General features: G+C 41.7%; 1 protein-coding gene across 4 annotated transcripts in view; it reads left to right on the forward strand.

Annotated features, from left to right (window-relative positions):
* pappaa (pregnancy-associated plasma protein A, pappalysin 1a) overlaps positions 1-13,317 on the forward strand; it is a 79,458-nt gene that overhangs the window by 59,163 nt on the left and 6,978 nt on the right. For 3 of the 4 annotated variants that reach the window (XM_049738754.2, XM_049738753.2, XM_049738751.2), the window contains 7 exons: positions 1,641-1,824; positions 2,143-2,344; positions 2,467-2,704; positions 3,702-3,849; positions 4,251-4,366; positions 8,680-8,751; positions 9,640-9,738. In XM_049738754.2, coding sequence (XP_049594711.1) covers positions 1,641-1,824; positions 2,143-2,344; positions 2,467-2,704; positions 3,702-3,849; positions 4,251-4,366; positions 8,680-8,751; positions 9,640-9,738 — 1,059 coding nt within the window. The remainder of the gene's footprint in view (positions 1-1,640; positions 1,825-2,142; positions 2,345-2,466; positions 2,705-3,701; positions 3,850-4,250; positions 4,367-8,679; positions 8,752-9,639; positions 9,739-13,317) is intronic. The other variant, XM_049738752.2, reaches the window with a different exon arrangement.

Genomic DNA, 13,317 nt, shown 5'->3' on the forward strand with positions numbered 1-13,317 from the left:
CGCATGTGTTGCGTTCTAAGCATTCGATCTCGTCGGGAGTTTATTTATTTGGGGTGAACCTGATACTGTTATGCAGTGTCATATGCTGGGATCCAGATGAAAGATCAAAAATTAATGACGGCAGAGAAATAAGAGGTTTCTGTTGCAAAAGAAAAGTCTGCTCAATTGAATGACGTTTATATTTGGACACTCTTTAAAGGGAAAACAAAACGTGGAGAAATTTATGTTAAAAACACAGATTTTCCTTTATTTAGTCTGAGTCGGCGACGGATGTCAAAATGATAAAAGGTTCCCAGCTTTGTTGCGAGATTTGTTGGCGTGGTCATAAATTTAAGCATTCCCGTTGTGTAACATGTTGCGAGTTAATAGGAAAGGATGAAAACACTTGAGGTTTGGACGGCGCTCCGCATTTTGCTCTCATCCCTCTCAATAGAATACCACAAGCCAACTAATATAAAGGAATCAGAACTATTTCTATTAGGGTATCAAGCCAATCAGAAGTTTCGATTTGGAGAAATTTTATGACTGTTGTTTATCCCTCCCCTCATTTTTTTTTTCACACAGCTTCAGTGTATGAACACCAACTCTATGCGTGTATGCTGCCAAACATTTGTATAATAGTGCAAGTTTTATTCATGCTTGTCTGGCTCCTTTGTGTTCCGTTGTGTCCTCTTCCATTTCACCAGCCTTCGCGTCCCCAATCGCTCTCGGTGCAATCAGTCAACTTGAAGGTCTGACGTCGTTTTTTGTTTGAGAATCCCAGACTGGCGGGATTTAGATTTATGGATATCAGTCAGCTGTCAATCAATAAATCATGCCGCTAAGCTAAGGGCATTAGCTTGGTAGGTCAAATCTGTGTATGTGTCATTGTGCCATCTTTTTGTATTTCTATCCACCAGACAAAAAAAAAAAATATGGGCTGTCTGTCAAAAAAATGTGATGCATCAAAACCGATCTGGAGAAACATCAAGTGTGTGTGTGTGTGAGTGCTTCCCAGAAATTGACACACTGCTACCTCGGTCAGCCTGCATTGTGTTAGCGCTGAGGTGTTAGGTGCACTTGTAGGATATCAGTTGTCTGAATGGTGCAACTTGCCCTTACAAATGCTCCTGTTGGTTACTTGAACTGCTGAGTGGCCAGTGCGGCTTACCGACGTGTCGTAAGCTAAGCTCAATCGAATTTTGTTAGGCGACATGCTTATAAAAGCATATATCGGACAGCGATTCACTATCATCAACGAGCAAACGTCGATCGGTTGGGTTATTGCGTCTTGAAGTCAAAAATTGCACTGGGTAAAACACTAAAAGTAGCAGTTCCCTTTAAGGACCTTTGACTTCAGCAACCTCATCCATCCTGTGTCGAGATATTATTAAAAATGACTTCTTGTTTAAGTCAGCAGGGATCACTGGTTAACCCTAAAAAAACAACAAAAACAATGAGTTTCTTTCGCATGTAAGTGATATTAAAAAATGGTTTACGACAGTTCTGATATGCAACATTTCGATCTTATGAATGGCGCGCCAGTCTCTTTACATTGTACATATACCATATACAAGCGTACTACTACCAAATGATACTCTTCTGAAAATTGGGAAGCATAAGCTGCAACTTTTGAAACGATACCCTGTGCTCCTTTGCAGTCTGACTCTTTGGTGACCATAACCTGCGCAAACGGCAAATGGAACAAACAGGTGTCATGCGAGCCAGTCGACTGCGGTCTGCCTGACAAATATCACGTTCATCCGGCCAATTTCAACTTCCCCGAGGGAACCACCTATGGCAAGAAGAGCACTTTCCAGTGTCGCGAACCCGCCCAGCTTGTAGGTGAGTGGCCTCGTCGTGCTCGTGCATGTATAGATGTTTTTTCTCAGCCTGCCCTTAAAATACCTTTGGCGAGGTTTGCTTGGGAAAAAAAAAGATGGCATAAACTTAAGTGCAATCTTGGGAGTGTCAGACAAGCAAACAGATGAGGCCCGTGTCTTCTCTTACATTGTTTTCATTTTTAAATTTTAATGCGCATTAGGATCCTGGTAAGTTCTGCATTTTTCAGAGACTAGTGGGAGAGATACAAAGCAAGATGACACGACTTTTACAGGCAACTGAACATCTCCTTCAATCTACACGTTTTCGTCTGTTGATCAGGTACCAACAACACGCTGACCTGCTTGGAGGATGGGCTATGGTCCTTCCCGGAGGCTCTCTGCGAGCTTCGCTGCCCAGCTCCTCCGCCCGTGCCCAATGCTGTGCTGCAGACTAAACGCTGCAATGAGACGGGCCTCAAAGTGGGAACACTGTGCAAGTACAAATGCAGGCCGGGCTATCATGTGACCAATAAACCCAAGAGGTAAAGAAGCAAATGGTCATTGATGAACGAATCTTTTGTCCCCACAAACAGAATTGTGGTGAATAGAAACAGATTATTTGAAACGTTCTCAAATTTCCTCATCATAATTTACATTTTTACAGGCGAGCGTTTAAACGTCAGTGCACTGAAGACGGCAGTTGGCTGGAGGGGGCATGCGAACCGGTGACTTGCGACCCCCCGCCACCAATCTTCCATGGTTCCTACCACTGCACCGACGGCTTCCGCTTCGACAGCGTTTGCCGACTTAACTGCTCTGACCCGGCCGGTAATAGCGCTAATGCCGTCGTCACTGGAGGCTCCGCCCACACGGTGAGGCTGCTGCACGCTCCATGCAAGCAGGTCTGTCCATCTCTTGCCTCTCTTTCTATCCTTTATTGCACTTTTTGTGTGTATGTCTATCATGTGTCATTTGTAGAGCAACAAAACATTACCTTTGTCTTGGATTTCTTTCCTCTTTTTGAGTGTTTTGTACTTTGAAGGCTTTATGCAAAATGAGATAAATCGATGAACTAAAATAAATACATGGACGGGTAGATAATTAGATCATGGATGGTTAGATTATTTAAAAAAATCAAAAATACTACTGTAAAAAAATCAATTAAGATATTGTATATTCATTACTTTTTCTAATAGATTTTTCATTGATTACAATTAATTGGAAATAAGAAAAATAAAAACATGTGTAATTTAAAAATGAGTAAAAATAATCTAAATGCAAACTGATATATTAGTTAGCTTCCTAAATAATTAAGATAATAATAAAAAAATATATATATATTTGCAACACCATAAATTTAACTTAATCGGCTTAATACCCCCCACGAGTCCCAATTTAAAGACATTTGGAGGCACAGTTTAAGAGAGCTCCTAATTTGTACCTCAGTGCTTAAAGCACCGTAGAAGAACCTGAGCGCTTTAATCTTTTGTCCGTATTGTGTAAAACGGACAATATTGTCAACTAAACACATGCTACAAACAGTTCTCTGATAAGTTCCTAGTATAGATATTTAATGAAACTGACTTGCCCCCATAGTACCTGCCATCTTTTATCGGGTAGTCCTTACATTGTTTTCAGGTTAGTCGACTCCCATAGCACCCCTTAGTTTGATGCTGCTCTATTCAGAAGGCTATTGATTTCCACAATAACACTGCTTGCCTTGGAATTCTGAAATGTATACACCTCTTAATCTGCTCGGCCTCTCAGGCCTCGTGGCTTGGATGCCTGATAAAAGTTGGATTGTATTTCCCTGCTTTTGCAACGAGATGCCAGCATAATGTCCTCGCGTAATGTCCTCGTCCTGCCAGTCGGTTGAGCGTGTCCGTGTTGTTTTTGCAGGGCGCGAGCTCCAACGCCATCCGCTGTAGGAAGGACGGCAACTGGACGGGGTCCTTCCGCCTCTGCCCCAATATCAAAGGCCAGTGTTCCTTACCTCAAAACCTGCATTACAACCTTCAGTACTCATGCAGGCGAGGTCATGGCATAGGTGGGTATGCACTCAGAGATCAGCTTTCTTTAGTAATCATGTCAACTTTTTTGCTCGCATCACTGTTTCTGACAATCTCCAAGGAACTTATATCATTACTTGAATCTGCATTACAAAGTACTTTCGTGGTAGGGTTAGCATCAGCCAACCGAAAGTGTTTTTGTGGTGTTCTGCTAATAAGCTTGGATGAAAATAATTAGCTGAAAACAACCACTTGGAGTGGTCGTACTAATTAACTGATTCGGTTGACTTGATTGTTGATTAATGGAGTCATGAAGCAATTTAGACCAAGATGAGTGTACTACTTGGTTGTAACCAGCAGAGGTGCTGTCATCAATATCATCAAATGCCCATTGCTAAAATGTTGGATTTTTTTTGTCTGGATTTCCCGTCACGTGCAGGCGAGGAGTGTGAGCTGTCGTGCAGGGAGAGCAACAACGACGTGGTGATCCTCCCTAGCAACATGACGGCCGAGGGTGTACTCAAGGAGCACTGGAGGAACCCACACAAGGTCAAGGTACGTTGGAGGAGTTTGTCCACTTCACCGTTGTGACAGACGCACTTGACAAAGCCCTGTGATCCACAACTCTCCTTTAAGGAATTTGCCGCCTGGTGTCGATATCCTTGCTCCATTGGTCGCAATTCAAAAAAGGCCCACGTGTGCCTGCCTTTTATCTTCCGCCATGACCAAATGTTTTGATTTGAAACATGGCAACCCCTCAGACATTTTTCAGAACATGGTGTTACCGTCTAGCATAGTCGTTATAGTGCTTGAGCCGACTGCTATTTTTGGGATATGCAGACAAGTCACACCTGTGCAAACGTTCAATTTTTGTGTGTGTGTCATACTGGAATAATTGACAGAAATTGAGTCAAATAATGTTATAGACGTTAGGTTGAGCAGGGAAGGTTTAAGGTTTGGGTTGGGTAAGGATTACAAATATGTCTAGTGTTAAGAGTTAGGCGTAACGTGCATGTTTAGTGTTCACATCAAAATGTAAGTTTACTATATATAGGGTTAGAGTTGGGGTGAATGTTAGGGTTAAGCATTTTGCATTTATCCTAACTAACCCGAACAGTCATCTCAATAGTTTACAGAAACGGTCCCAATTTATATGTCTCAGGGCCACATCAAGTATTCCACAAAAAAGGGTTCAAAAAGTACAACTAATCCAGTCTTCTCAACATTTATTTATAACAGTTCAGAAAATTAACGACCCCTCAGAACAAAAACAAGATTGATGACCCTGTCCCCCATAGCGTATTCCGCAACATGTCTTGTTGAATAATGACATCTGATTTCTTGAGCAATGCAACTTTCTCCGTACATTGAAGAAATGTGAGGGGAGGAAAAAATTAAATAAAATAAAACGGTCCAGCTCCTATTTTTCTTGAAATTGGCTGTTCTTGTTGCTGATATTTTCTTCACGTTAGGTTTTATAAAGTCATGACTAGGACTGGGTGAAAGAATATCTTTTCATGCCACTTGTTGTCACTTTGGAATTGCATTTCGCCAAAAGCTGTCATGAGCATGAGCTATGGGCTACAAAAAGCTCAGGGCAATATCAAAAAAGGTGGGGGCCCCACTAGCGTTAAACTTTGATGTCAAGTAGGGGGCCGCAAAATATCATCCTGGGAGCCACAAATTGCCCCCAGGCTGCAAGTTTGAAACCTGTACTGTATGGTATAAGAGTAGTATCACATTTAATGATGATCCATCCATCCATTTTCTATACCGCTTGTCCCTAGGTGGGTCGTGGGCGTGCTAGAGCCTATCCCAGCATTGCTTTGTTTATTTTTTGATAGGGAAAGTTGAGGGGACACTGATGTGGAAAGAATCACACTAGTATTTATGTGTTGGTGTGCTTTCCCTCCTACAACCCATTTCGTATGCTTTCAGAGTCACGCTGAGTCAGCAGTGGGCTGGGCCACGAGGACATGAAATGATCTGTTTTTCATGGGTGTACGTAATTGATATGATTTGTGCTCAGTGGTAAATTGATCCTGTGCTGTTGGAGGGCGCCGCAATGGATTGCATACAAGTAAACCCGTAAAGAGATAGCGGTCATATGCCAGAAGGTTGAGTGCGTCCTGGGAGCCAAAGCTCAGCATTGACATTGTTTGTTACTTCAGCGGGAAGATGATTTATTAACTATTACTTTGACATACAGTCAGTTGCCCTAAAGTCAATGAAGTGTGTGTATCTAAAGGATTGACTTAAGTGTGTGTATCTTATTCCACAGACAAAAAGAAGGATCAACAGGAACTTTTGGGAAAGTAGCCAAGCGTTAAAACGCATCTTTGTCCTCTAAAATGTGGCTAAACGTATAGTAAGAAAATTAAAATACACAAAAAAAAATAATCTTAACCCTAAAACACCAGTTTTGCCATTGGACACAAAGTTCGGTGAACCATCAGAAGAAGACACTGGCGTAGCTATAGAGGTGGGGCAAAAGGGCACTGCCCCCCCCCCCCCTCCCCCTTTGAAATATGCTTGCACCCACTAGGTGCCAGGCCAGATAATTGACATTGGCCCATTTTTTTTACTTTTCTGGAAAAAAAAATTCAACATCTCCACGTCCCTCGAAAAGAATAAACACTGAATCTCTTTTCTAAAAAAAAATTGTGGTTTGTAAAAAAAAATGTTTTACTGACCCCCTGAGATATCCTTGACCCTCCCATGCCTCCCTCAAGACAGTTAGTTTGTTACCCGAAGTCTCTGTATTGAAAAAATAATTAATGCACAGCAGCAAAATGTAAATTCAATGTAGTTCAACATTGAGAGGTTAACTTTGTCCACCTTAATAAGTGATGATGATTAATTGCTTTAAACCAGTTGTAGTTCAGTTCTCACTATGACCCACTTAGACATCTTTCCTCCTTCTTTCCCTGTGTAGCTAACGACTCTGCGGGCCCCCACCCCAAGCACCCGCCTTCCCCTTTATCAGCAAAATTAGCCTGTCGGGCTTCCAGTGGCATTAGTCATTTTCTATATGACATTACGTCGTCTAAGGTGGCGCTGAGATGGGGATCTATTTTTATGTGGTATCAGCGCCCCGGGAGGCTTGGAGCGAGTGAGGATCACATACATAGTGAGGGGTGAAGCCAGGCAACCATCATGGATTATCATGATTTACGGCCCTGCTGAGAGAGGAGAAAGGAGTGGGAGAGAGAAAGCGAAAGAGAGAGAGAGAGAGAGAGAGAGAGAGAGGAGGGAGGGGACAGGGTTTATGGATGACATCATCGCTAAAGCAACGAGAACAAGTGGAAAGTACAGTAGGTGCAAAAAGTTTTCGGCTCCCGAATGAATTAAGGTGCTCCATCTTGCGCCGCGTGGCTACTGTAGGCCTCGCCTTCTGCCATGCGCGCCTCCTCCTCCGTCTTCCATCTTTCTCCATTGCATCGATTTGCTGACAGTGCTGAAATGACAAATAGCCTTCGTTTTCGGCCGCAAAGGAAAACCATGTCAATTCTCTTAGATAAAGGCACACAGGGGGTGTTATTATTTGGGGGTGTTATTTGAGGTAAGGCAGTTATTTTATCCCGCCGGGATATGTTAGATTTATAGTGGTCTGACCTGCACGGATAACACAGGACGCAGTTTAATTTGGAACAGTTTGTGTGTTTATAACAACACTTGAGATCTTAATGGTATTTCCTTTTTCCTTTATGTATTTAGCTTCCATAATGAAACTTTTTGTTCAGTGTTGAAGGGTTTATGAAAGTGTAAATTCTCTGACATCCAAGTGTGTTTTCCTTCACTGGCGTATTAGAATCCCGGCAAGCTATCCAGTGGAATAATTTGTGATTCTCTGCATTTGTATATTTTTCTGGCTGAGAGCTTTGAGTCACTCAACTGCAGAGTGTGAGGCATGTAGGGCAAAAGTCGCCTCTTTATTTTATAATACCATTCATTATTCCTCATATAGACACCATACACATTAATATGAATAAATGCCTCCCTCTAGTAGACATAAATATTTTACTTAGATTGTGAAAAATGAGTTGCTAACCAAAACAGCAGCATATGATCAAGTAAACAGTATCTTGACCTTTACAGAAGTATCTGACAATTTGTGTTAGAGTACTTATAATGAAACCGGACTGTGTACCTCAGCTTTACAGATGCCACAATTTCCAGTATGTACTGGAATGCATGAGACCATTGGTTGTCCGATTGATTCATATGGTGGCCTAGTAAAGATAATCACAGACATTCCAAGGCACCTCTTTTTTGTACTTTTTCTGTGAGAGCTGTGGAGTTATTTATGTGGACGACGACGGTTGAATTCTCATTCTTACACACACGCACACACAAGTTCACACAAATTAACTTTGGATATGACATTTTACTGTCTGCCATGAGATTAATGCTAAAAGATTGACAGACAGACACGCGCAGATGCACACAAACAAATGCACACATGCACATTCCACACACACCTCCCATGAGCTGCATTTTAAGTACAAGCACAGTGGGAAAGGATTCCACACATTCTGTTAAGGTATTTGAGAACATTGTGCTCTTTACCTTTGCGTGTGTGTTTCCCCTGTCCTCCCCTCAAACCCTACTGCCGGACACACTATCCCTTTGGACTGCTTTACTTCGATGAACAAACACACAACTATAATTAGGTTCTATCTTTTCAAACTGTATTGGTCTGATGGGGGCACGGGTCAGTGTAAATCAAAGGCAGCCAAGAATATGAAAAGAGTACACGATCATAAATGCATGCATGTGTCTTGATGAGTCGACATTGACTGTTTTTGTTTGTTCTTTAATCTTAACAGCTTAATTGATTATACCTTTCTTCACAATGTATCTAACAGAGTATAGTCTGTACAATGGGACTGAAGTGGTATCCACACCCAGAATTGCTGCACTGCTTCAAAGGATGTGAGGTAAGGCGAGATTGTATTTATTTATTTGATTTAAAAAAATGTGGTCGCGGATTATCATTACTACTATAAAGATCTGATCTGCTATAAAGACCTGATATGCTAGAAAAAAAATCATCTAGTAAAGCATACCTGCATTAATTAATTTTCTAATAAATTGAGACAAAGTCAGACAAAACAGGTAAACATTGTTTTGAAAGAGCTTGACTAAATATACGTTTATCAGGATTCAAAATAGTTATAATGATTGTCAAATAAAATTGAATAAGCACATCTGCCCCTTTCCCTCTTATTGAATACATTTGTCTGTCATGATTTGAAGTTCACAATAAAATCTCTTGAACATCGGTGGACTCGTCAAGGCTTTGTAAACGAGGAAGAAAACCTTTGGGAGTGGTTACAAGAGGCGAAGTGTAGTTGACTTAAATCCAGACAGCCAGCCATTACCGTGTCATCCACTGCCTTTTAAGTCTTTAGTTTATTTGTAGGTCAGACTGAGGTCACGACATCAAACAGCATCTGTCTTCTGCAAATATTGCATTCACGTGTGAAGGAATTCCCCTCCACTGTATGTAAGAATTATATGATGTGCGCACTTTAAACCAATTGGATATCCTGATTGTTAACGCAAGTGGAAAGGGTCGGGCCAACCCTATAAATCTCCTCGTAGGGGAGATTTTTTTTTTTTTTTCTGTAGTGAATAGTTTATTGCATTCTCTGTCAGATTTACGATTCTGGTCCATCAAAGGCCAAAAAAAGGGGGTGGGGATCACATTAAAAGATAAAGGATGTAAAAGGCCATGTATTGCTCATGAGAAACTACAATTAATACAACCATATCAATATGATACTACTGAAGATGACTGTTTTTGTGTGTTTTTTTTAACACAGCCGTTCATGGGAGACAACTACTGTGATGCAGTAAACAACCGAGCCTTCTGTAACTACGATGGAGGAGACTGCTGCCAATCCACTGTCAAGACCAAGAAGGTTAGACGCACCATTGTACGGCACATGAACTCGGTTTCCTTTTTTTTTTCTAGATTACATGTTACCATTGGCAAGCCTTTACCACCATAAATAATATAAAGTACTTTTGAAAGAAAAATATATTGGAGGCAATATGTTAAATGAGAACTGTTATGCCCATAAATCCTCATCCTGGACTCCCTCTGGAGTCATTTTGCCTTATTGATGGTTGCCAAAACTCATTATCAATACCATACTGGCACTTTAAGAAGCCTCTGAGTTCATACCCTGTCTGCAACAAAAGTTCACTTTCCATCCCCTGGGTATGGCTTGGAACGGTAAATCCTGACCTCAACTTGTTTCCACCGCAGGGTGTGTAGGCGAGATGACGCTAGTCTCGTCGGCTACCAGCTACGTAAATTGTGTGACATCATAACAGCGAGACACGGCGTAACACGCAGATGAATCCAAGACACTATTACAGCCACTGTACTATTGAGTAATCATCTTTTTTTCGTTGTTGTTTTTGATTGGCTATCATGCAAACTTTTGAGAACAGAAACAGAACATTGCACATAGGCTACCTCCATATTCAGCCACATTCGTTCCATTGGCAGCCTATCAAAATTGGTCTGCATGACTTAACCAAAGCAACACTTAATTAATCATTCACTGGGCTCCTGACAATCATCTCTGAATCTTATGACACTGAAGCACAGCCACAAAAGTTGCTTGGATATTTGGTATTTTTTCTGCTTACTCCTCCATGGTAGATCAAATGAATGACCCAGTGCCACTGTACCAAAAGTCAATCTTAGAAACGGTCAATAATCCTGAACATACGTACATATGTCCATTTTAGTTGCGGTTATAGCATTCAGACCTGTGAACATTCCGTTGCATTCCATGTTATTCCCCACATTCATAAACACTTTCTCGACATTTAGGCAGTTGTTAACGTTTTTGCGGTTGGCTGCATACGGCAAAGCGCTCGGGTCCTGTGGTAGCAGCAGCACTCTTCAGTGTACCAAACGGGCTTTGTCTGGATCACACTTAGCAGTTGTTGGCAAATGGCATGATTGGAAGTGTAGTTTAGCTTCTGCGCTGCAACATCTGCTTCTCTGGTTTGGCCTCTCCTGAATTTGGCAAGGGTCTGTAGTTGTACTCCTGGCATATCCATCTGTATGTCTGGCTACATTTATACAGAGGTCTATGCGTCTCCCTGGATATTTCACTGTGTCTGACTAGGAAGCCTCTTTATTGCTTCGAGTGAATTAGGATGTACAAGGAACATCTTGCGCTTTTCTGATTATATAGTCGAACATCTCCAGAATGCTTCCTGTCCATTTTCACGGTTCATTTTAGCCGTGCAGACATAAGCCGTAATCACAAGCAGTGCTTTTCTAAGTGACGGCGTTTTTAGCAATGGATTGCATTTCAAGGGAAGTTTGGAAAACACAGTGATCACCTCTGTTCCTTCTCCAGAAATCTAGAAAATTCAACAATAGGTTGTTGCGAATATTGGAAAGATTATATATTTTATACGGGAGTAGACACGGGTATTTCCTGTTTGTTTTCTTAGTTGATTTTACAAACGTACATTGTTAAATAGTTGCTCGAAGCACAGGCTGCAGCCTTCAGCTGTTTGCTCAGTTCTCGCTAAGACCTTGCTTCCTCTTGCAATCCGAGTGCGACGGGGTTTATACCGTACTGCTAAATGTCAGGTCAAGACCAGTTTAAAGCTTAGTACGCTTCATTTAAAGTCCAAAACAAACCATTGAAAACAAGTATCATGAAGACGTTTTCAAGCACAACCAAGCCAGTGGCTCAAAGTGCACCTTCATTGTGTCATAACATCAAAAAGGGAGACAGCGCCAGCTGAATGAAATACTGAGTCCGCCAAGTCAAATATTTTGATGAATATACCAAGAAGCCTGTGTAATGTATGCTGATCTACATTTGATTTTTCGCTTAGAGGCAAATTTTTCGGGGACGTTCATGGAAGAAGGCGAGTCGCCAGCAGAAGCATTACAAGAACCCAAACGCCCCCATGAAGCGATTGGCTGGAGAACTATTGTGTAGCTTCATCCAAGCCACTTTGTTTGATTTTTTTTTTTTTTTAATTTGTATTTTTTTTTTGTTCATAGCGCACATTCAGTATAGACAGCTAACAGATCATGAGGAAATATTCTTGGATTTGCCAAAACATGTATTGGATTACAATGGCTGACTCCCCCTTTGAGTTCGGGATGACTTGTTGTGTATTATTCCACCCCCAGGAGCTTTGAGGGTGCAAGGTCTAGCTGCGTGTAAGGTCACCTCTGGATCTAGCGTTAATAGTTGCAAGCTGTCAGTCGGATTTGGAGAGGATGAGAGTCGGCAAGCGTATGGAGTAATGCCTTTTGAGGGGTGCCTGCACAGAGCCCCCCCCCCCTTCACATCCCAATTTTGGAAGAAATTCCTCTCTTGGAAGCTTGAAGCAATATGGAGAGGGCAGCAATTATATAGTTATATGGCTTGGCCCCTCTAAAACAACTTTTGCTAAATGAGACTATATGTTTTTCTGTCTGCTTTGGTGGTCGGATCTTGAGTTGCCTCCCAGTCTCTCAACGCTGTTTACAGCTCTCCGTCTGACGCAGGAACTCTCAATACGCGATTTGTAAAGTGTCATGACTGATGTTTGTGTCCAAGCTGATGGTCCGCCATTGCCAGCACTGACCACCCCGCGTTTGCTCCTGCTCTCAGCTGCAGATGATTAAACAACTTCATACATCTAAAATGACAGACGAAGATGATGATGGTGCGTGTATTTGAAATAGAGAAAATATGTTTGCCTTCACTTACGTATTAAATATATGCGTTTGGTAGGTGTCTGTGGTCAACAGCCGCACAAAGTATTCAGTAGTTGTGTTTTGCCAGTGGTATCCAGGGTTACTTTCCTACCTTCTCATGTTTTTGCCAGGCTACTGAAATCCCCTGTAATTGCCAACAATTGAATAAACAGCATTTCGCCATAACTAGCTCCAATGCCAACTCTGGTGGTTGAGGGCATTTAAGTAGGACGGGACTTAGGGGTAATGTGAAGGAGGATCGGGGGGTTTTCTCCACAGCTGAGCAAAGGTAGTTGCACAGCAGTGAGGACACACTTGCCTCTGTTTATTAGCGATTTTGGCAGTTTGCTGATGTTAAGTGCTAGCACTTATGTAGCCAAACAGAGTTATGTATTTTTTTATTTTTTTTGCATTAAGGTTGCCATTCCTACATCCTAATAAGTCACCTCCTCTTATAAAAGTATTGTGAAGTTATCTAAAACCTTCCCCTATGAAGTAGCAGCATAGCTCTTCTTCATCTTGTTTGGTGACCCAGTAACCGATTAGTAATTGACTGGTAATCAATATAGTGTGTATCCCATTTAAGTCTGCCAGGATGGAGATCGTCATGTTTTGTTTTGTCGTTTGTGACGTCCATTTCCAAATGCTTTTGGACACTATCTTCACACCTGGAAATCTATTGTGACTGCTTGTGTTGGATTGGCGCCCTTGACACTACATCCTTGCCTTGCCCTTGAAACAGCATTCATGTTTGAAAATCTGCAAGCGT

Source organism: Syngnathus scovelli, chromosome 13 (genome assembly GCF_024217435.2).
Source record: "Syngnathus scovelli strain Florida chromosome 13, RoL_Ssco_1.2, whole genome shotgun sequence".
NCBI classification, from domain to species: Eukaryota; Metazoa; Chordata; class Actinopteri; order Syngnathiformes; family Syngnathidae; genus Syngnathus; species Syngnathus scovelli.